Genomic DNA, 23,179 nt, shown 5'->3' with positions numbered 1-23,179 from the left:
GTAGGTCTAGGTCCAGGTTCATTTTTCTATCCTGTGGACGTCCAACCGCTTCAGCGTCATTTGCTGAGAGTTCCTCTACTGAACTGCTCCGGCACCTTTGTCAGCGTCAGTTGGATGTATTGGTGAGGGTCCGTTTCTGGGCTCTCTATTCTGTTCTAGTGGTCTGTTTATCCCTCCAGCAACACCACAGTCTCTTGATTCCTGGAACTATATAGGTGCCTTAATATCAAGTAGACTCACTCCTCCTGCCTTATTTTATTTTAGCTATTCTAGGGTCTGTGCCTTTCCACAAGATTTTATTTATTTATTATTATTTTTTTAAAGATTTTATTTTTCCTTTTTCTCCCAAAGCCCCCCGTACATAGCTGTGTATTTTTAGTTCTGAGTCCTTCTTGTTATGGCATGTGGGATGCCGCCTCAGCATGGCTTGACGAGCAGTGCCGTGTCCGCACCCAGGATTCGAACTGGCGAAACCCTGGGCCGCCGAAGCAGAGCGCGCAAACTTAACCACTCAGCCACGGGGCTGGCCCTCCACAACATTTTAAAATAAGCTTGTGAATATGTGCAAAAGACTTTGCTGGGATTTTAATGGAAACTGCATGCAACATAAAGATCAATTTGGGGGCTGGACCCATGACCAAGTGGTTAAGTTCATGCACACTACTTTGGCAGCCCGGGGTTTCACCAGTTCAGATCCTGGGCGCAGACCTAGCACCATTCATCAGGCCATGCTGAGGCCGGAGCCCAGAGAAGAACTAGAATAACCTACAACTAGGATATACAACCATGTACTGGGGCTTTGGGGAGAAAAAAAAAAAAGGAGATTGGTAACAGATGTTAGCTCAGGGCCAACCTTCCTCACCAAAAAAAAAAAAGCACTTTTATTATGTTGAGTCTGCTAACTATGAACATGGTATGCATCACCAATTGTTTAGGTCTCCTTTGATGTCTTTCATCAGCATTTTGTAATTTTTCAGATCCTGTACATGTTTTATCAAATTTATACCCAAGTATTTAATTTCCTTTGGGATGACTATAAAGGGTATTTTGTTTTAATTTCCATTTCCACATGTTCATAGTTAGTAAATAGCAATGCAACTGATTTTTGTGTGTTGATCCTGCAAGTTTGCTGAACTCTTTTATTAGTTTTAGAAATTTTTTTGTAGATTCCTTAGTATTTTCTACGTAGACAATCATGTCATCTGCAAATAGGGATAGTGTTATCTCTTCTTTCCCAATCTGTAGGCTTTTTCTTTCTCCCTCTTGCCTTGTTGCAGTGGCTAGACTTTGCAGCACTTTATTAAGTAAGTGTGGAAGGACAGACATCCTTCCCTCGTTCCTTATCTTAGAGGAAGTGTTCAGTGTTCCACCACTAAGTGTGGTGTTAGCTGTAGGTTTTTTGCAGATGCTCTTTATCATGTTGAGAAAGTTCTCTTCAATTTCTAGTTTGCTGAGAGGTGTTTTTTTTAACCATGAATGGATGCTGACTTTTGTCAAATGCTTTTTCTGCATCTGTTTGATATGATCACATAATTTTTCTTGTTTAGGTTGTTATGGACTGAATGTTTGTATCCCCAAAAATTCATATGTTGAAGCTCTAACCCCTAATGCGATAGTATTTGGAGATAGGGCCTTTGGGAGGTAATTAGGGTTAAATAAGGTCGTGAATATGGGGTCTCCAAGATGGGGTTAGTCCTTATAAATAGAGGATGAGAGACCAGAGCTCTCTCTCTGCATCAAGCGAGCACACAGTGAGAAGGTGACTGTAAGCCAGGAAGCCGGTCCTCACGGGAACTGAATCTGCAGGCAGCTTGATCCCGGACTTCCAATCTACAGAACTGTGGGCAACAAACATCTGCTGCTAAGCCGCCCAGTCTAGGTACTACGTTACAGCAGCCTGGGCACACGAAGATATCTGTTGATACGGGGATTACAGTGATAGATGTGGAACCAGCTCTGGGATAAACTTCACTTGCTCATGGTGTATAATTCTTTATATACGGTTCGATTTGATGGAAACATGGGCTAAACGAAGACCAGGCACGGCCGCCACCTACTCACCCACCTACCCTAGGTCCTTGGTTTACAACAACCTAAACATACAACAGCCAGTTCTCATAGGAAACAAACCCACAGGCCTGCTGCAAAAGAATTTTCAGTCTCCAAATAAGTTTCCGGCTTACTTTATTTTCAGAAACCTAAGTCTTAGGAGCTTAAGAGACAGAAAAGAGAAAGAAGAGAATAAGGGACTCAGAGAATTCACCAACAGACCACCTGCACTGCCATCCAAGCAGAGGCCCGGGGGCACCTCAGCAGCCTCTAAAGCCCCTTTCCTCCTTGGCTCCCTCATTTTCTAGCAGTCCCAGGACGTGGATTAGGTGATGACTTACAACAGGTCAATTATGGCCTGGAAACCAGTAATCCTCCAGTGCACTTCATGCAGGAAAGACACAGGTATTTAGGGAGGATTTTAAAATGCTGACACCCAGCTGTGCCATGACATTACAATGTCTCCTGCGGAGCAGTGAGGACCTATTAAATATATGACTGTACAGGGTTTTACGGGCACATTAATCTGGGCTATAAAATACTCAGTTGTGCAGTCAGAGGCTTCAATCTTAGGTGCAGCCTGCTGGGGCGACGGGGTGCAGACTGCACAAACAGACCAAACGGACGGGGAACGGTAGACGACTTGCACACTGAACACCCAGGTGCTCGATGGGCCTCTGGACTAACACACCCACCGGGCCTGCTCAGAGCTGGGGAAAGAGGTGGAGGGCAAACAGGGCCTGCCTTCACCCCACTCAACACCACTGTAAACAAGCCAAGGGGGAAAGAGAAGGGCCCTGCAGAGCATGGCACCACTCCCAAGAATTCCTCAGAGGCAGCAACGGGAGGAGAGAGCGGCTAAGAGACTCAGGGCCAACTCCGGCACTCCCGTTCCTGCAGCAGCCTCAACAGCCTCTCCTAAGATGCTTGAGCCAGTGTTGAGGGTCCATGCCAAGTTTTAAGGCTCGCTCCCCTCAATTACAGCACGTCTCCCCACAGGACCAAGCAGGGGCTCATGTGTGACCCACCATACCAGTTCTCACATTGTCCCTCTCCATCTGAGAGCCACCTTTCCTTCCTCCAAAGAGCGTCTCCTGGAGGTGCCTCCCTGCCTTTGCTGGAAACACAAGTCACTGTGCTGCCTGCCTAATTAACACCCTCATCGTTATACGTCAACACCACTGAGGCTCTCCTCGTATTGACCCAATAACTTTCCACGCATTGTTTCACAGGCAAGCCACACAATTCACAGCATGCATTTGCCTTCCTGTACTCGAGACGTATTTCCCGCTAGGAAACGTGTTTCTAGTTTGACTTATGGCATTGAGAATATCCATATTTCATTGTGTTCTACAAAGAGCACCGTGACTTCCAGGTGTGTAACCACGACCCGGCCCAGTGCTCACAGAGAGTGTTGTTCCACCCCACACGCGCGGCTCTGGTACCTCAGGGAGAAATACCCGGAGCAGGGAATGCTTCTCCACCGGGCTGCTCGTTAGAGTCACCTGCAGCTCTGAAAGACCCCAAGCCCAAGCCACACCCGAGACCAACGTAACCAGAACCTCTGGGTGTGGGAGCTGCGCATCAGCGTTTTCCAAGGCTCTCCAGGGGATCACAGGTGCAGTCAACTCTGAGAACCACTGACCTAAAGGAACTTCTGTGCCTCTGAGGACTCAAGTGAGAAAACAGTAATTATGATGATAGTAACTACCACCCATGGAGCTCTTTCTACATCCTGATTACACTGCACTCTGCACTCCGCATGGATCACCTGTCTAATCCTCACAACTCCCTGGGGAAGGCGTTACGCCGATTTTACAGACAGGAAACCAAGGCTCAAGGTGCCTCACAACCTGGCCGTGGGCACAGACGGGGTAAACGTGATCCACCGCCTCAACTCCTGCTAAGGAAAACGTGGGACAGACTTTTAAATGGGGGACAGATTCTCACAGAGGGAAAGTTGAACGGTGGTTGCCAGGGACCAGGGGGAGGAGGAAATAGCAAGAGAGTGTTTGATGGCTACAGAGTTTCAGTTTTGGAAGATGGAAAGAGTTCTGGAGATGGATGGGGCTGCTGGTTACACAAAAATGAGAATGTACACTGTACACTTAAACATGGTTAAATGGTAAATTTTGTGTTACATATTTTTACCATAATTTTAGAAAGCAGAAACAAAAGAAATTTTAAAATAAAACAAAATGAGTGAGAGAGAGAGAGAGAGATGACTAGCTGCTCTGTCTCGTGTACAGTGCACTTCCGGGTTATCTTCTGTTTACCTTCCTTTCTTTGAGCTGCTTTCCAGCTCCAAGTCGTAGAACACTGCAGGTGATGCAAATAAGTTGTGTCCAGCAGAGATTCCGTGTATATTGGCCAGTTTTACATCTAATAAGCAAATTTATTTCCGCTTTCCTGATGGCCTACATATTTGTAATTCTCTGAATTCTCCTTCAAACCAGTTGTAACATATTACTGGTTCCCTCATTAATTAATTAGTTAAATACGTGTTCATTTTGTCAGAATCACCACCATACGTCAAGTTTCCTCGATGATTTCCGATGGTAAACTACAAATGCCTAAGTTTTCCCAGTAGAGGTTTCTTCCGACAGGGCGATGCTTCCAGCTATCGTAGAACAAAGCAGACTTTCTGTCTGCCCTGACATCTGACTGTACACACCCTCGGGGCCCCTCGGAGCGTGTGGAGAGGAAAGGAGAGGTGTGGACACCCTGCCACTTCTCTCCCATGCTTTTCTCCCTGACTCCCAGGCGGCTGGCCCGAGACACAATCAAGAGCAGTTGAAGAAGAGAAAATTCTACGGAAGGCACGCTGAAGTAGAGAGGAACAAAGGCTAAACAGAGGCCAAATTAACCACAGCACAGAGCTCCTGGAGAGAATGCTAGAAAAACAGGATGAGTTCAGAAGGTGAGGGGCCAGAAGAGGGAGGCAGGACCTGTCAGGAAGGGAGAGCCCAGTTGACCACTGGTCACAGCGTGCTTCAGGGTCAGTCCTCAGAGCCTCTCTCACTCTGCTGGTGGCGTGTACATTGGCACAACCTCTGTGCAGAGCGATTCGGCTCTAGCTTTCAAAATTACAAGGGCACTCATGCCCTGGCCCAGCAGTGCCACTTGGAGAACTCTGTCCCACAGATATAACCACCCTGCGCAATAAGATCTCAGAAGAAGGTTAGTCACTGCAGAATAATTTGTAAGAGCAGAAGATTAACATAATCTAAATGTCCATCAACAGGGGATTCGTTAAGCCAATTATGGTTCATTGAATAAAGCAAAGTGAAGAAGGATATGCACAGTATCCTACAATTTTTACAAAAGCAATGTGTAGGGAAATACAGAGACACTTCTATTTGTACAGATATGCATGAAATATCTCAGGAAAAAATGCAAGGAGCAAGGTAACACAGGCTGCCTTCAGGGAGGGAGACGATGAGTAGCTGGGAGACTGGGAGGAGGACTGACCAACCTTTTGTACTTTCTTAGAACTGTGTGAATGGATTACCTGCTCAAAAATTTGACCTTTTTTATATCTTTTTAAACAAGCGCATGGAACCTTCTGGAAGAAGCATGCTACATACAACACATTCTCTCAAGTGAACATTTTCACCTAACCAGCAATCTCCCAAGTACCTATTTCTCCCATCGCCCACCTAAAGGATACAAACCAACAGGCTGGCAAACACGAGTTCAGACCACCACCATTCCAGTAAGTTCTAATATTAAACACACACCCACAGAATCAAAAACAAAGCCAATGAACAACAACCAAAAAGATCCTTGGTTTCCACTGCTCCCCTCTGCCCTGGGAAGCCAGCCTCGCAGACCCCTCCGGGAGGTTTTGCCCAAAGGGGACACACATTTAAGAGCAAGAGGCCCAGGCAGCAGCAGCAGGAGGGAGCCACTGCAGAGCTGCTCCTGCTGCCTTTCGTGACACTGTGAATGCACATCACCTGCCCATCCCCGGCCTTCTCTGGGGAGCGGCTGTCATTAAACACCTACCAGCCCCTCGTGCTCTTTATTTCCGCAAATGCTATCAAAAGTCAGGCCTGGGAAAGTTACTTTACTACAATAAAACCCTTTGCGTTTCTTTTTAAAAGTTATACTTATTGGTGCATAGTCATTCACTAGTATAGGGAGACAACAGGAAGAGAAAGTTCCACAGGAGCCACAAGCAACCTATAAATGACCATGGAACCACAGGACCCGTTCAAACTGACCCCATCGTAGCAACAACAGAATGTTAAAGTGGTTTTCAGGGTCAGAGAGCCAACTGCAAGTCATGTAGCTGGAGCATGCACAGAGGAGAAAATTTTGACCTGAAATAACACCCGGAACCAAAGATTCTCCCCCCACAGAAACAAAGGACCGGAACACGACTGGAACTCAAAGACCGGACTGTCTCCAGCAGCGAGCGGTCCACTGTCTAGGGAGATGTGGTGGGAAAGCCGCTTTCCACACCTTACCACAACTGTTCAACCTGCCCGGCCAGCGTTTCCGCGTACCAGCCTGTTCCCCTAACCTCTTAAATTTCGCCCCAAAGCCTGGATCAGAGAGACAGATTGGAGAGCCTTGCCTCCTGTCTCCTCACCGGTTGACCTCACAATAAAGCTATTTCTTTTCTAAAAAGCCAGTGCCACAGTATTAGCTTTTTACATGCACTGGGCATCAGGCTCTCTTGTTCGGTAAAAATTAGAACAAAGTTACTGAGCCTCCTTAAGCTTGCTCCTCATCTATAACAATTATTATATTTAGAACAGATATTTTTAAAAATCAAGTTTCTGAAAGTGTAATTTACATTTAATAAAACTCACCCCTTTAAAGTAGTTGGTTTGATGTGTTTGGATAAATGTATACAATCATATAGCCACCACCACAAGCGAGATATAGATTTTCATTGTGCCCCCACCCCAAATTCCCTCTTGCTTCTTTTTGGTCAATCCCTTTCCATCCCTGACCCCAAGCAATCACTTATCAATGTTCTGTTCCTATAGTTTTGACTCTTCTAGAACGTCACATAAATAGAATCGTATTGTATGTGGTCGTTTGCGTCTGGCTTCAAATGCTTAATGCTTTTGAGATTAATCCATGTTGTTTCCTCTATCGGTAGCTCATTCCTTTCAATTGCTGAATGGCATTCCCCAATCTGTTTATCAATGCAGCGGTTGGAGGGGTTACTTTAAGGAACTGACTCAGGCCAATTATGGAGGCTTGGTAAATCTAAACCCTGCAGGTGGGCTGGCAGGCTGGAGACCTAGGGAAGGGCTGATGTTTCTGCTGGAGCCAGAAGGCAGCCTGGAGGCAGAATGCTCTCTTCCTCAGAAGAGGTTAGTTTTTTTTCTCTTAAGGCCTTCAGCGGACTGGATGAGGCCCGTCCACATTAAGGAGGATAACCTGCCTAACTCAAAGTCTACTGATTTAAATGTTAATTCCACTGGGGCTGGCCCCTGGCAGAGTGGTTAAGTTCCAGCACTCTGCTTTGGTGGCCCAGGGTTTCCCTGGTTCAAATCCTGGGCACAGACATGGCACTGCTCATCAGGCCATGCTGAGGCAGCGTCCCATATGCCACAACTAGAAGGACACACAACTAAAAATACACAACTATGTACCAGGGGGCTTTGGGGAGAAAAAGGAAAAATAAAATCTTAAAAAAAAATGTTAATCTCACATAAAAAACACCTTCACAGAAGCATCTAGAATAATGTTTGACCAAATATCTGGGTATTGTGGTGTAGCCAAGTTAAAATGTAAAACTAACCGTCACACAAGATCCCAAAGATTTTATCCTATTTTCTTCCAGAATTTTTATAGTTTTAGTTCCTACATTTAGGTCTATGATTCACTTTGAGTCAATATCTATATGTGGTACGATACATTCACTTTTTTTGCATACAGATATCCAACTGTTCCAGCACCATTTGTTGAAAAGGCTATTCTTTCCCTACTGAATTGCCTTGGCACCTTTGTCAAAAATCACACCTGACCGGGGGCTGGCCCCATGGCCGGTTAAGTTCGCGCGCTCCGCTTCAGCGGCCCAGGGTTTCGCCAGTTCTGATCCTGGGTGAGGACATGGTACCCCTCATCAAGCCACGCTGAGGTGGCATCCCACATCCCACAACTAGAAGGACCCCCAACTAAAATATACAGCTATATACTGGGGGGTTTCAGGGAGAAAAAGGAAAAAAAATCACACCTGACCGCAGGTGTGTAGGTCTATTTCTGGACTCCCTATTCGGTTCTCTTGATCTGATTGCCTAACTTAACACCAATACCACCCTGTCTTGATCACCGTAGTTGTATAGTAAGTCTGGAAATAAAGTAGCAAGAATCCTCCAACTTTGTTTTTGAAAATTGCTTTAGCTATGCTAGATCCATTGCATTTTCATATAAATTTAGAATTAGCTTCTCAACTTCTACCAAGAAAGCCTATAGTGGGCATTGATTAAATGCTGGACACTGTGCTAAATACTCGTCATCTCATTTAATCTTCATGGCAATCCCACAAGTTGAGACTATCCTTGTTTTTCAGATGAGGACACTGAATGGCCTGTGCCCTCTGCTCAGGACTCCCTGCCTGGTACTCAGACTACAGCTCTGAGACCATAAGAAGATCACTGGTGCATTGTCAGGTTCTCCTCATAAGGCTACCACATCCGACACTTCTGATGTGCTGAGCACTGTTTAAAGTACTTTGCATACACTGATTTCATTAGTCCTTAAACAACCTAATGAGGTAGTACTATTATTTAATCTTCATTTTAGAGGTGACAATACGAGGCACAGAGAGATTAAGTAACTTCCCCAAGATCACTGAGCTAGTAAATTCGGTGGCATTTGAACCCAGGGCAATCTGGCTCCTGCATCCATGTTCACACCCTACACTACACTGTCTTAGTCAGAATTTCTGAAGTTGCCACAAAACTCTGGGAATGGTGTGCATGTGGTAAGGGAGGAAGGGAAGGGAGAAAAGCCCCTTTGGCTTAAGCCCCTCCCACAGGACAGCCTCTTTCTCTGTGTGCACTGAGTGGGGGGGGCGGGTAGCCTGGAAGGGGTGGCGGGATTGTGCTGGAAGGAGCAGGGACTGCTTAGACGCTGTGCTAAGTGTGGGCCTCAGAGCCAGGCAGGGCTGGCTCCCACCCAGGTCTACTACCTACCATTTCATTAGCCTTGGTCAAGTCACTTCCTGCTGAGCACCTCGCTGTCCTAACTGGTATCACAGAGGAAGAGCACAGGTGTCCCAGAGCTGTGAGAGGATTTCCACGAGGTGGTACATGCGGAGCGCTGGCCCAGTGCTGGTGCAGGCACTCCACACATATTTTTAAACTTGATTTTATGTTTGGCAAATTACTAAAGTAACATATGCTCATTTTAATAAGTGGAACAGTAATGGGAAGATCTATAAAAGCAAAGCTAATTGCCTTCCCCACCAGGTAACCAATTCAGTGGTCTCATGTGTTCCCAGGGTTCTCCTTACTCACACAAACACCAGCATATGTTTGCAGAGAGCAGATTTGTTTTTTAACCAGAATACATCATATTGCACCTGTCACTAGCTACTTGCCTTTTTCATTTATCAATGGCTGTAACTGGTCAATATAAGTTCTAACTCACCCAATTTCTTTGTGCATAAATATGTGCAAAAATGTAAATTTACATAAATTAGATATCCATGATACTGTGTAAGTTTGTATATGGTCTTAGTTCTCCTTTTCTTTCTTGCCTCCCTCCCCTCCTTCCTACCTCCACAATGTACCCACCATGTTGCCACCTCCTGAGTTTTCTGCCTGCCCACTCTTCAGTGAACTCTAGGGGGCGCACTCTCCATGAACAAGCTCCTTGAGGCCATGTTCTTAACTTCTTGATCATCTAAATCCCTATGTCAATGCTCAAGGGTAGGGGTTTCATGCTAGATATTTGACAAACATCAATTTTACGAATGAAACTACACTTTTTTATTTTTATTTTTTTGCTGAGGAAGATTCACTCTGAGGTAACATCTATTGCCAATCTTCCTCTTTTTTTTTTTTTCTTTTTGCTTGGGGAAGATTCACCCTGAGCTAACTTCTGTGCCAATCTTCCTTTATTTTGTATGTGGGTTGCCACCACAGCACGGCCGCAGACAAGTGGTGTAGGTCCAATGCCTGGGAAATGAACCCGGGCCACCAAAGCAGAGTATGCCAAACTTAACCACTAAGCCACGGGGCCAGCCCCAAAACTATATTTTTCTCCTTAACTAAAGTTGCATCAAATAACTTTTGTCTGGTTACCTTTGGGGGAAACAAGACCTGTGGTGGAACATCCCAAGGACCAACTCCCTAAAACTTCTATGCAAAGACACTCTGTCTGCAGATTTCTAGATGCTCTCAGTACTAGCTATATGGTCAATGCTTGGCATTAAGGAGCAGTGCAGAGGTTTATCCAGATGACAAAACACCTACTGGTACTGAGCTAACAAAATTAAGGTATATGTGAAGATATTTAACTAAAATGGGAGGTTACTGTAGAAAGAATATGTTCATATGGAACCAAGGCTTGATTCTTATAAAAATCAAGGCTTTCTTGCAAAGCAAAATGCCATTTTTCTGTGTTAGTATCAAATGTCCATGGGGGTAACTAAAAAGGCAAGGAGCAGAGAAAAAATTAGGAGGCAGGTTGAGCTGCACTGCGTCACTGAGAGGATGTGCAAATGGAGGGAAGTGAAGGAACCAAAAGAATGAAGGATGGCTTTGGGCTTCTGCTTGAGGGACTGTGCAAACGGGGGTGCATTTATTACTAAAGAGACCACGGGAAGAGGACTACATTTCAAGGGGGAGCATGCAGGGTCCATCTCGGGCGTTTAGATTAGAAGTACCTGTGAAGTAACCCGTGGATCATTCAGATAAAGATGCCCATGAAGGCAGCTCACCACGTGCATCAGGAAATAGAGGTGAGCCAGAGAGGGAGACGTGGTGAGCAGCCAGAGCTAGTAAAGTCAAGGTAGGCGTCGAGAGTGAGAGCAGATGAGGGCTGAGTGCCCTGAGGAAAGCTGGCTTTAGAGGCGGAAAGAGAAAAGGAGATGGAGGAGGCACCCGTGGAGAGGAAAACCAGGAGAAAGAGCACTGGGGAGCCAAGGGGAGCTTCAGGGAGGGGAGGGCGAGCAACAGGCAAACTCTAGTCAGTCCCCCCAGCAGAACACAGGCTCCATGAGGGCCAAGACGTTTTTTCTGTCTTGTTCAGTAGCATAAAGCAGGTGCTCAATCAATATTTGCTGGACAAGTGAAATAATGAGTGACTTTGGTGAGAGCAATAGCAGAGAAGTGAGGGAGTCAGGAGCCAAGTCACTGGGAGATCCTGAGTGACTGTCTCAGACAACTTCCTCCACAGATATGTTGGACTTCTCAGGATACCCAGTATCCCTGTCAGACTACATGTTCTCACTGAAAATGTGCTGGTCAATACAACATGAAAAATAATTGGTCTAAATATGAAATTTATGCAAATGGAAAATCAGAGTTCTCAGTGAGCCCCTCTCTGAAAATATTAATTTCAAATTCTTACGTGTAGTTTCTACACCCATGCCCAGCTCCCAACCCCACTGCCTCTGATGACTCGTCCTGTGTAACTTCCCCCCTGCTTGGTGGCTAAGGTATCCTAACCTAGTAGCTACTAAGTAAAACCCCATAAGGACAGAAGAGGCTGCCTCACCCGAGGCCCCTGGTATGACAGAGGACATCTGCATGGGGGCCAGAGATCCTGGTCTGATCCCAGCTCTGGGGCTCCCTAGCTACTACCAGTCACTTCTCTGTGGGGGTCTCTATGTCTTCGCAACTCTAAAAGGAAAATCTGTTTATATATACCTATAACTCACAGGGTTCTGGGATGAGAAACACATGTGTGACAATAATTTGAAGAGTGTAAAATGTTACACACATGTACAGTACCATCATTGGGATATTGCTTTATTAAAGTCCCTGGGCATTGGAGTCCCAGGCAGGAAAACACTTGCAGATTATGTCTACTACGTCTAAGATGCCAAGGAAGATGCTCTAATAAGAAGCAGCTTGGGAAGTTCATCGTTCAAAGTTCTGAATCACAAAGCTGATGGGGCCAGCCCCGGGCCGAGTGATTAAGTTCACGCTCCGCTTCGGCGGCCCAGGGTTTCACCGGTTTGGATCCTGGGAGCAGACATGGCACCACTTGTCAGGCCATGCCGAGGAGGCATCCCACACGCCACAACTAGAAGGACCCACAACTAAAAATACACAACCATGTACCAGGGGTGCTTTGGGGAGAAAAAGGAAAAATAAAATCTTTTTAAAAACAGCTGAAACATGGTGGTTAAAGGCAAGGACTCTGGGACCAGAGAGCCAGGGGTTGACTCCCAGCTCTGACATTTAACTGAAGCTTTGGGTGGGTTACCTAACCTCTCTTGGCCTTGGCTTCCCCATTTGTGTAATGAGGATAGCAGAGTTGTGGTGAGGTTTACGAGGTCTACTCATTGCAGAGCTCTTACAAGAGCACCTGACACCTAGTAAGCACCATCTAAATGTAAGCAATTTACACTCAACAACATCAGTCCCCATGGGACTTTACATAATATTTACATAATACATGTATTATCACACTTAGTCCTTATGGAAGCCCTCTAAGTTTTGTGAGGAAATTGAGGCTCATGAAGTGAAGAAATTTGCCTACCTAGTGGTTTTCAGCCAGGGGCGATTTTGCCCACCCCCATCTCCACCCATGGAGGATGTTTGGCAGTGTCTGGGAACATTTTTGGTTGTCAGAACTACGGATGAGGGAGTATTACTGGCATCGAATGGGTAGAGGTCAGAGATGCTGCTAAACATTTGTAGGGGACTGGAATTGGCCACCCCAAGATATGTCTCTTTGGCATGAGGATTATTTTGGACTGATTACTTTTAAAAACTGCAGACAGGAAAGAAACTCTGAAAAGTAGAATTTACTTACCCTTTGTAAGAGACATCTACATTTGTAAAGTCAATCTCCATCTGTAAAGGTGTCTCCCTCTCTGTACGAGGAAGAAAGGGGGAATGACCTTATCTCTAGAAACTCTTACCAATGCAGAAAGCAAGGACTTAAATCTGCATAATAACCTTACCCTTGTTTACTGTGCTTTTCTGGTAATCTCCCATACCTGACTCCCCCCACCCCCAACATCCTCCTGTGTCTTTAGCTGAGGGTGGTATTTAAGAGGAGAGCTTCTGCCATTTTGGCAAGTTGCTCAGTTTTCCTGAGCCTCTCCCATGTATACATGTTATAAAGCTTTGTTTAATTTTCTCCTGTTATTCTGTCTCATGTCAATTTAATTCGTTTTCCAGCCAGAAGGACCCAGAGCAGGTAGAGGAAATGTCTTCCTCCCCTACAGTTTGGCGACTTGGACGGGATAAAATTTCACTGGCTGGACACTGCTCGCTCCTGGACTGCTGCAGCCAAGAGATCCTGGACCCGTGACGAAAGCCGGCAAGAGGTAAGAGTTCTTACCACGTCAGTCTCCCGGATCTCTGCCTGTGGGGTCCAATGGAAGCAAGAGTGGTGAGGGGTTTTTTTTTGCTTTTCTAAATTTAGATTAGCAGGAGAAAATTTGGGTGAGGCTAGCTTCTTGGATTCAGAAACTCTAGGATTTGGTTGAGTACTCATTGGTTGTAGATCTTCTTCCTCCCAGAGATAGTACTTTTCCTTGTCTGTGTCTTTTTTTGTTGTTTGTCATGAGACATTGGCATCTCTATAAGCCTGTTGTCTGGGCCTTTTGTCTTGTTCTATGTCTTGAGAGCTTGGTTTTGTGACCTCTCTTGTCTCTGCCATCAGAGGATGCATGTACAGGCACGCATCTTGGCGGCCAGTCAAGTAGACTGGGGTTCTGGGACACTCTCTTTATCCGGCTGTGTCAAATCTCAGGGGAGTTTGCCATAAGGGGATCCAATGGATTTCATAAGGGGCCTTTGTCGTCTCAACCTTTGTTGCTTGCTGTGCAATGAAGGCCTTTACTTTCTTAAACTATTTCTGCAAGTGAACTTTCTGGATAAGCTTATTGGTTGAGTCACTGTTAAGATCCTACTCGTCAATGTGGCGAGACGATGGACCATTTAAATCGGGAAAATTTCTAAATTGGGGGAAAAAAATTGTGAGAGCTCTCATCATAATTTTTATTGGTACCTATGAAAAGGCCAAATTAAAAAGGGAGACATATGCAAAAAAATGACTATCCTTAAGGCCCTGACTCAGGTTACGGCTGAATTGATGCAAATATAAAATTATAAGTGTTGATAAGATTATAAAGGTTAGAATGCTTGAGCTGATTTTATATAAAAAGGTTATATCAACTTTGCCTGAGTATGTTTTAAAATGTCTGGCTAGGCATACTTCCCTACCCAATATTATAAGACCAAGACCTATTGATAAAGTCCTGCCCACGAGTCCTGTCTCCATGCTTGCAGCTCTTCACTGCCCATGGGCCCTGATCCCACGTTATTCTCTGAAGAAAGGAGCACTACTACCAGACCTTGAGAGTCCAAGAAAAGTCTTTCTTCCACCTCCTCGGCTTGTTGAGCCCGCTTGCTTCACCGGCTTGTGAGCTGAAGTCCTAGTCTTCCCTGTGCCTTCCTCTTTTTCAAGGATGGATCTAAATTCACTTTTCCATCGGGAACCTTCTTGGACAGCTGTATGAATCCACGTTTGCTGCCCATGGCTACTCTATGGGGCAAATGACGGCATTCAGCCTGAAGAGATTCAGTACCTTAAGCATGAGGGTGATGAAGAACGAATTACTCCATTCCTTCCTATCTCTATCTCTAATATATAAATCTTACATGGGCACGGGTCAACCACTTAAGTCATTAGGACGGTTGCCAATCTCCAAGACTCCCATGGCAGGTTTCTTTTCCTAAGGCTGGATTGGGATCCCACCCTATGGCTCTTGACCACACTCTGAACTGTGGCACTCCGGTTCAAGGAAAGTACCAAACTCCAACCTTTGGTTGAGTATGGGAACCCCTTCTTGGGAGAACGGCTCCAGGAGGCAATTGGGTTGAATGTCCCCCAACCGGCGGAAAATTCTTAACTGTTTTTCTCTATTCTTTTATCTTTAGGACAATGCACCAGGCACCTGTTACTGCCAGGCATAATAGGAAAGATATACAAAGGATGCAAGGCAGGAAGACGCACCCATCACCCCTTGCTATCGGACCTGAGCAGAACCTGGACCTTCTGTACTTAACTCTCAATCCCGGGCACTGGGAGCCCCAGCCCTTAGCCAGCGCCCCCGGCCAGCTCCAGGTGTTTGCCTCCTGCTTCCCTGGCTCGCCTTGTGCTGGCTCAGGGACTAAGTGCACGGGCTGAGTGGGACTTGACTAAATATTTTTTTTTTTTGAGGAAGATTAGCCCTGAGCTAACATCTGCTGCCAATCTTCCTCTTTTTGCTGAGGAAGACTGGCCCTGAGCTAACATCCATGCCCATCTTCCTCTACTTTATATGTGGGACGCCTACCACAGCATGGCTTGCCAAGCGGTGCTATGTCTGCACACAGGATCCAAACCAGCTAAGCTCGGGTCGCCAAAGCGGAACGTGCAAACTTAAGTGATGCGCCACTGGGCCGGCCCTGGACTAAATCTTCTAAGTATGTTGATGCCTACAGTCAGGCTCTGAACCCCTTCTCTGGCCACAGTCAGTTGGATACTCCCGTTGCTGCCATGGGGAATGCCCCAAGCATCCCCCGAGACTCACCCCTCGGGTGCATTTTAACTAGTTGGAAACGCTTTCAATTGGATGGTTTATGCCCCAGAAAGTCCATTTGGGAGAAAACTTGAGGGGTTTCTCTGCTGTTATGATGTAGTTAATTCCCAGGACTGACAGGAAAAAAAAAGGGGAAAAGGAAAAATGGCCATAAGAGCACCCTCACCAAAATCTAGCATCTTGAGTATCTTCTCCACAAATATTGGTAAAAAGGCTTAAAACATTTGGATTCATAACTGGTGAGCTTTGTATTAATGTACCTGATTCATGGCAGTAATTTTTAAAACAATAGCTGTGGAAACTCTGTGTCTGTGTGTCTATATGTGTTATATATGTGTGATTTTACCTCCAGATGGTATGGCCAAAATTAAGAGCTCTGTTTAACTGGTTTAAAGTAAGAGCTTACATAAATTCTAAATGTAATAGAAATCAACCCAATGTCTTTTAAGAATGAACGCAAAAGGCCTTTCAGGAGGCAGTTGCGGGAAGAATCTATAAGCTGAGTTTCCCAACAGTGACCCTGTAAGCTCAAAGACAATAAAATATTGCCTTCAAAGTTCTGAGGCAAAATAATTCTCACATTAGGTTTCTACACCAAATTGTCAATTAAATGAGAAGGTAGAATAAAGACTCTTCAGACATGCAGACTCTCAAAACATTTCTCTCCCATCTCCCCTTTCTTAGGAAGCTACCAGAGACCATGTACCACCAAAGTGAGGGTGGCATGGGTCAGGCAAAGAGAGGATCTAACATGGGGCAGAGGTGACAGGAATTCTCAGGATGACTCCACATAGCAGAACTAGACAGCAACCCAGATAAAACTGAAACTGGGGCTGGGCCGGCCGCATAGTGGTTAAGTTCGCATGCTCTGCTTGGGGTCTGGGGTTCACAGGTTCGGATCCTGGGCGTGGACCTACATCACTCATTAAGCCATGCTGTGGCGGCATCCCACATACAGAATAGAGGAAGACTGGCACAGACGTTAGCTCAGCGACAATCTTCCTCAAGCAAAAACAGGAAGATTGGCAACAGATGTCAGCTCAGGACCAATCTTCCCCACCAAAAAAAACTGAAACCAAAGGATGGATGATTCCAGAAGGGATATCTCCAGGAAAAGAAGAAAACTGATAAATACACGATAGGTTTAATTGTGGAAAACTGTGCTAAGAACTGTTTTACATGGTGGTTGGAGGGTAGAGGAAACATTCAACAGTAAGTTTGAATCAAACTAAAGAAATGAAAAATCAAGGCAATTATCAACTCTAGGAAAAAGAGCAAGTTATACAAAAAAATGGAAATGTAATTAAAGTACAATTCTTGGCTCACCAATGAACAGCATTTACATAATCACACTAATTACGGATCTGCTCAAAAGTTGTGCCATAACTAGATTGGGAGAATGTGGGGGAGAGAGAGGAGCAATAGATTATGTCTAAAATTGATCAATCTCTCCCATGCACTTATTCTCAGGAAGACATCTGAGCTGTGCTATCTAATATGCTAGCCAACAACCACATGAGGCATTTAAATTTTAATTAAAATTAAATTTAAAATTCAGTTTCTCAGTCTCATTAGCCACATTTCAAGTACTCAATTGCCATGTGCTGCTACCCTGTTAGCATGGATACAGAACATTTCACCATCACAGAAAGTTCTGTTGGACAGTGCTGTACTAGAAAGTGTACAACATCAAAACAAGGGAGTGAACCAAGAAAGAGAAAGACACTGGGTCTAGAAAATGAAAAATCAACATATATTACAGTGGTAAGAGGAATCTCTAGAACGAGTAATGAGAGACCCCCAGAGAGCTGTCATAAGGCTCTGAGAGCCACCAGTCCAGACTGAAGCAGGGGCGGGGCTCCAGGGTACCTCTTCAAGGGGAATCAATGGAGAGACTACATAACAGTCTGACCAGCCAGGAAGACTACACAGCTGGGGATGATTGATGATAGGTAGAGACAAAACCAAAGAAACAAACACAAGACAATTATTAAACCAGGGTAAACAAATTATTACAAAAAAGGAAACATAATGATAGTACATACTACACGGCTCAGCCAGGAATGGCAAAAATTGGTTAAAAGATGTAAAGAGTGAATCTGATGTCATCCAAGTTACGACATAACTGGACTGCAGGAGGTAGACATGCATGTGTGAGAGAGCAGGAGACAGAAAGAATGCAAATCTTAAATCATCAGTTTTCACATAGTTAAGTCAACAGATAATGCATACCATGGAAAAATCAAGATTTAGCAATACCAAGATGTCGTTTAAGGATGTAAACACTAAAAGGATATACCAACAGAGTTGAAAGTAGCTGCCTGTGGAGAATCAGAAATGGAAAGCAAACCGTAAAAATACTGATGCTTTAACTTACGTGTATACGCAACACAAAAATTAAAATATCTACATTGTTTTTAAATTAAAAACTAAACTGATTAATCAGATTAGTAGTATATGCATACTCATTAGAAATATGGAGATAAATGAGTATTTTCTTCAGGGGAGCAAATTGGGAGTGGTCCAGGGGGCAGCTGCTTTTGTTAAAATCCCTCTAGCGGGGGATGGCCCTGTGGCCGAGTGGTTAAGTTTGGCAGCCCAGGGTTTCGCAGGTTCGGATCCTGGGGGTGGACATGGCACTGCTTGTCAGGTCACGCTGAGGCGGCGTTCCACATGTCACAACTAGAAGGATCCACAACTAAAATATACAACTATGTACTGGGGGGATTTGGGGAGAAAAGGCAGAAAAAATAAAGCAGATTGACAACAGTTGTTAGCTCAAGAGCCAATCTAAAAAAAAAAACCCTCTAGCAGTATTTGAACCTACACTTTTAAAGCTCTTATGTGCATGCATCACTTTGATAAACATGACTAACCAAAAGCAAATGATGTAAAAAGAACCTTGGCAGTTCCTTAAAATATCAAACATGGATTTACTGTGTGACCCAGCAATCCCACTCCTAGGTATCTACCCGAGAGAAATGAAAACGTATGTCCACACAAAAACGGTATACAAATGATTACAGCAGCATTATTCATGATGGTTCCAAATGGAAACAACCCAAAATATCCATCAAGTGATGACTGGATAAACAAAATGTGGTCTATCCATACAGTGGGATACTACTCTGCAATAAAAGAGAAGGAAGTATGGATGCATGCTACAACAGAGGGGAACCTTGACAAGATTAGGCTACGCAAAAAAGCCAGGCACAAAAGACCACATAACGTATGATTCCATTTATATGAAATGTCCAGAGAGGAGAAATAGATAGAGACAGAAAGTAGATTAATGGTTGCCAGGAACTGGGGGTGGGAATGGGGAATGACAGCTAACAAATATGATGTTTCTTACCGGGGCAATGGAAATGTTCTAAAATTAGAACATGGTGATGGTTGCACAACTCTGTAAATACATTAAAAATCATGGAATTGAACACTTAAAATAGCTGAATTTCTTGGCATGTAAGTTATACCTTAATAAAGCTGTTTTCAAAAAAGCAAATGATGAAGTCTGTTTACAAAAGAGAACTTGCAGACTATAAGCTAATTGCTTTAATAAGTTATTATTATAACAATCAAGAAAGGTTGGTGTTATTACCCCCCTTTGACAGATAAGGAAACTGAGGCACAACGAAGGTAAGCAACTTGCACAATTAGGAAACAGCAGAGTTAAGAAGAGTGAGCAAGCGCCCTAACTAGAGTTCACACAGCGTCTCCCATCTCTGAAGAGCTGTGGGTAGATCACAGGAGGCCTGAATTCAAGCTCCTTTAACCCCCGCTTCTGTGCAACCTGGCCACCGCGGATGTGTAGAGTGCTCTTAGGTCAATGGACGACCTCTGAGTAGCCCAAGATTTTCTGTCTCTCTAGAGACCAGCACTGTGATATTGTGCTTTATAATAAGAAACACATATTTGCTCTTAAGTCTCCATTCCTGGCTTACAGCTCCCAAAACCCTTGGAATTTACTAAGTGATAAAAGCAATGGGAGCACCTTTTGTTATAATAGTTGGGCTTTTGTCATCACTTCCTGAAGTAGCAGCAGAGCCATAAAGGCAAAAGGAGTACTCATAACAAACCCCTTCCAACCACACCTGAGTTTATGTTAATGAGGTAACTTTTGGAAAGCCACTAAGGATGGGGGCTGTTGCCAGGGAAACGAACCATGATTAGAGGGTTGGAATTTTCAGTCTACTCCCCTGACCTCCAGGGAGGGGAGAGAGGCTGAAGGTTGAATCAATCATCAATGGTCAATGATTTGGTCAATCAAGTCCTTGTAAGTAAGCTTCCATAAAAACCCGAAGGACAGGGTTTAGAGAACTCTGGGTTGGTGACCACACGGAGGTGCTGGGAGGCTGGCACCTCCCAGCTCTGTGCCCCTTCTCCCATACCTTGCCCTATGTATCTCTTCCATCTGGCTGTTCCTGAGTTACATACTTTTATAATAAACCAGTAATCTAGTAAGTAAAATGTTTTCCTGAGTTCTGTGAGCTGCTCTAGCAAATTAATCAAGCCCAAGAAGCGGGTCGTGAGAATCTCCGATTTATAGTCAGTTGGTCAGAAGCACAGGTGACAACTGGATTGGCGTTTGGGGTCTGAAGGAGGAGCGGAGGGCAGTCTTGTGGGACTGAGCCCTTAACCTGTGAAGACAGTGTCAGGATCGAGTTAACTGCTGGGTGGTGCTGGAAAAAGGACGATACATCAGAAGCATGACATATAGAGACTCCATACGAGCAAGTGAAACGGGGGCTGGCCAATCTTTGCCTTAGGAGGTCAGAGGTAAACAGATGTTACCTATTTGAAAATTAAACTGCCTCTCTCTGGGGTGGCTGGGAAGGTGGGCTTTGGAGCTAGTCTCCCTGAGTACCAGTTGCAGTTCTGCCACTCAGCAACTAAGGGACTTAGGTGAGGCCAGTTACTTAACTCTCTCTGTGCCTCAGTTTCCCTGCCTCTAAACTGGGGAAGAAAAGAGAACCTCTTCTAGAGACCTGTGAGGCACTTAGAGCAATACTAAGTGCTCAAAAGTGCTTGTCATCAGCATTATTTCGTCTATGTATTTAACCTTGTCACCGAACTGTGCAGAGCCTGCCTTTCCTCGGCTTTGCCACATAACCGCCCTTTGGCCAGCAAGTTCTCTCGTCTACCATGGTGTTACCTGTTGGTGACGGGTAAGCAAAGTCCTTACCACACACCTTCACTGACCCAGAGAAAATCAAAGCCCAAAGAGGTCCTGGCAGTCATCTGGTCCAAGTTCATCACTGTACAGATGGAGACAATGAGGTTCTGCACAGCGAGGGGCTGCCCCATCCACAAGCTGGTCTGCCTCCCCCAAAGGCCTGTGTAATGTGATTATCACACAACACTCTACCCAACAAGTTTTTGTGCCCCATCATCTCCAGAGAGATCTCTTGTCCATCTGGCTAAAGAAGTAGATGAAAAAGGGAACAATGTGGTGTTTAGAGACTGTCCAATGCTAATTACAAATTACTCTATTTGAAAGACAGCAAGGAAAGCATTTTGAATCCTCCTTCCTTCTCCCCAAACTTCTATCAATAGAAAAAAAGCCAGTTCTTTGAAAGCTGCGAACCAAACACAGCAGTTCTGTGGACAACGGTTAAGAGGTAGGCTTTTTTCCAGGGAACGGCTAGAGTGTTTTTGCCTCTTGTTACCTTGGTAACCGCTACCTTGGCGCCCTTGTTGATGAGCTGAACCACATTCTCCACTTGGCCTTTGTACGCGGCTATGAGAAGGCGTTCTGAAAGCGCGGCAACCGCATCCTGCTGGCTCATGAATTAGGAGAGAGAGAGGTTTTCGGGAAAGCAGTAGACAAATTCCTTCAGCTCAACAAGACGCCACTGGCCCGGGCAGGCACCCCCGGGGAAAGATGCTCCCGATCATTGGAAGGTGCCTTTGTTACCAAGCCATCTTCGGGACCTAGGGAGTGCAAAACAAAGCTGCCATCAGCACCACTCAGCACACAGGACAGTCCCCACCTCTTCTCTCTGGTTTTAGGGCATTCTGCTGATTGCTCATTGCAGGGGAGGGGCGCTGGGGGAGACAGGACGAGCGGGAAGCACACTCTGCACAGCAAAGCCCCTGAAAGCCCAGTGGAAAGCAGCAGAATGTGCCAACCTCCCTTCTTTCTTCCCCTCACGGTCATTCTCCAGAGGACGGGGCCAGAACTGCGAGGTCTGCGCTGCATTTCCGATCTGAGTAGCAGAGGCCTGATATAGCTAATCCCGTAAATATCACCTGGTTTCCAGACCCGCCTTCGGCAGGTAACTACTGTGTACAATCACAAAGCGCCTACTGGATCATGTTTTGTGGGCCCACCACAGCTAACATGCCAATTCCCCTGGCGGGTTAGGAGCCCATGGAGCACACCCCACAGAGACCCAGAGGAGTGGGTTAAACCCTTGGGGTTTTCTCCCAGCATTTACTTCAGTTTTCTTCCTTCATCCTTTTCTCACTGTAAACAGTGCAGTTTTCTGAGTCTGGAACAGATGGAGAGCTCGGTGCAGGCCTGAGCCACTTCCCGGTTTCAATTACTCCTGGAACAACCCAGCTTGGAACAAGATGGATGCTAGAGAAACACTGACAGTGTGCACTGCCAACTGTACTAGGAGGGGCTAGTCCCGTGGCTTTCTTGCTTAACAGGAGGGAAGTAAATGGCCTATTAAAACCACCTACAGGGACACTAAGCCCCGACTCAGAGCAGTGGTCTGAGATAGTAACTAGTAGTAAACTTAAGCTCTCCTTTCCACCAAATGGCCAAATGAACAGAATTTTAAAGACTGACTCCTTCCTGGGCCACCATTAGAGCAACTAAAGCCACTGGTAATTATGTCAAAGGTGAAGGGTTCTTTGGGCAGAAGGAGGAATGCTCAAGGATCTAATCCACTCCTGCCAGGCCAAAAGGAAGTGAGGGCTTCTCTGCTTTTTAAACGCACTTACTAAAAATACCAATACATGCAAATGGAAAGAAAACGCTGTGCCAAAGGAACCCTATTCTTCATCTCTGACCCTACCACATATTCTAATTCTGAAGGCCCGAAAGATATGTGTTTTTCAGTTGCTTCCAGGCAAACCCAATGCTCCTTTCAATCTCCAAAGATTAAGGAATTGGCCATGATATATGACTGGGACAGGTCTGGACTGGACCCCACTCTTAACTCTCATTCACCATGACTTCCAGGCAGGCCATTTCACCACCTGCTCTGGGAGGCTAGGGTTAAATGCTCAGACGTAAAACAATAGGACTGTGGTGAGGATTAAAGATGGTATTTTATTCTGTGAAACTATTGGCCAAATGTGAATATTATAACTTCAGAAAGATAATTCTTATTCCCCACAAATTGTGAATTATCAAATTCTCACACTGTTGTCCATCTC

At 45.2% G+C, this 23,179-nt stretch overlaps 1 protein-coding gene across 9 annotated transcripts in view; it reads right to left on the bottom strand.

Moving 5' to 3' along the window:
• The window catches only part of ANKRD6 (ankyrin repeat domain 6), a 173,562-nt gene that overhangs the window by 42,696 nt on the left and 107,687 nt on the right, over positions 1-23,179 (bottom strand). For all 9 annotated transcript variants that reach the window (XM_014832518.3, XM_070496792.1, XM_014832516.3 and 6 more), the window contains one exon: positions 21,457-21,721. In XM_014832518.3, coding sequence (XP_014688004.2) covers positions 21,457-21,576 — 120 coding nt within the window. In that variant the 5' untranslated portion in view covers positions 21,577-21,721. The remainder of the gene's footprint in view (positions 1-21,456; positions 21,722-23,179) is intronic.

Source organism: Equus asinus, chromosome 24 (genome assembly GCF_041296235.1).
Source record: "Equus asinus isolate D_3611 breed Donkey chromosome 24, EquAss-T2T_v2, whole genome shotgun sequence".
Classification (NCBI taxonomy): domain Eukaryota; kingdom Metazoa; phylum Chordata; class Mammalia; order Perissodactyla; family Equidae; genus Equus; species Equus asinus.
The sequence above is the reverse complement of the archived record's forward strand: the minus strand, read 5'-3'. Positions and strand labels throughout refer to the sequence as shown.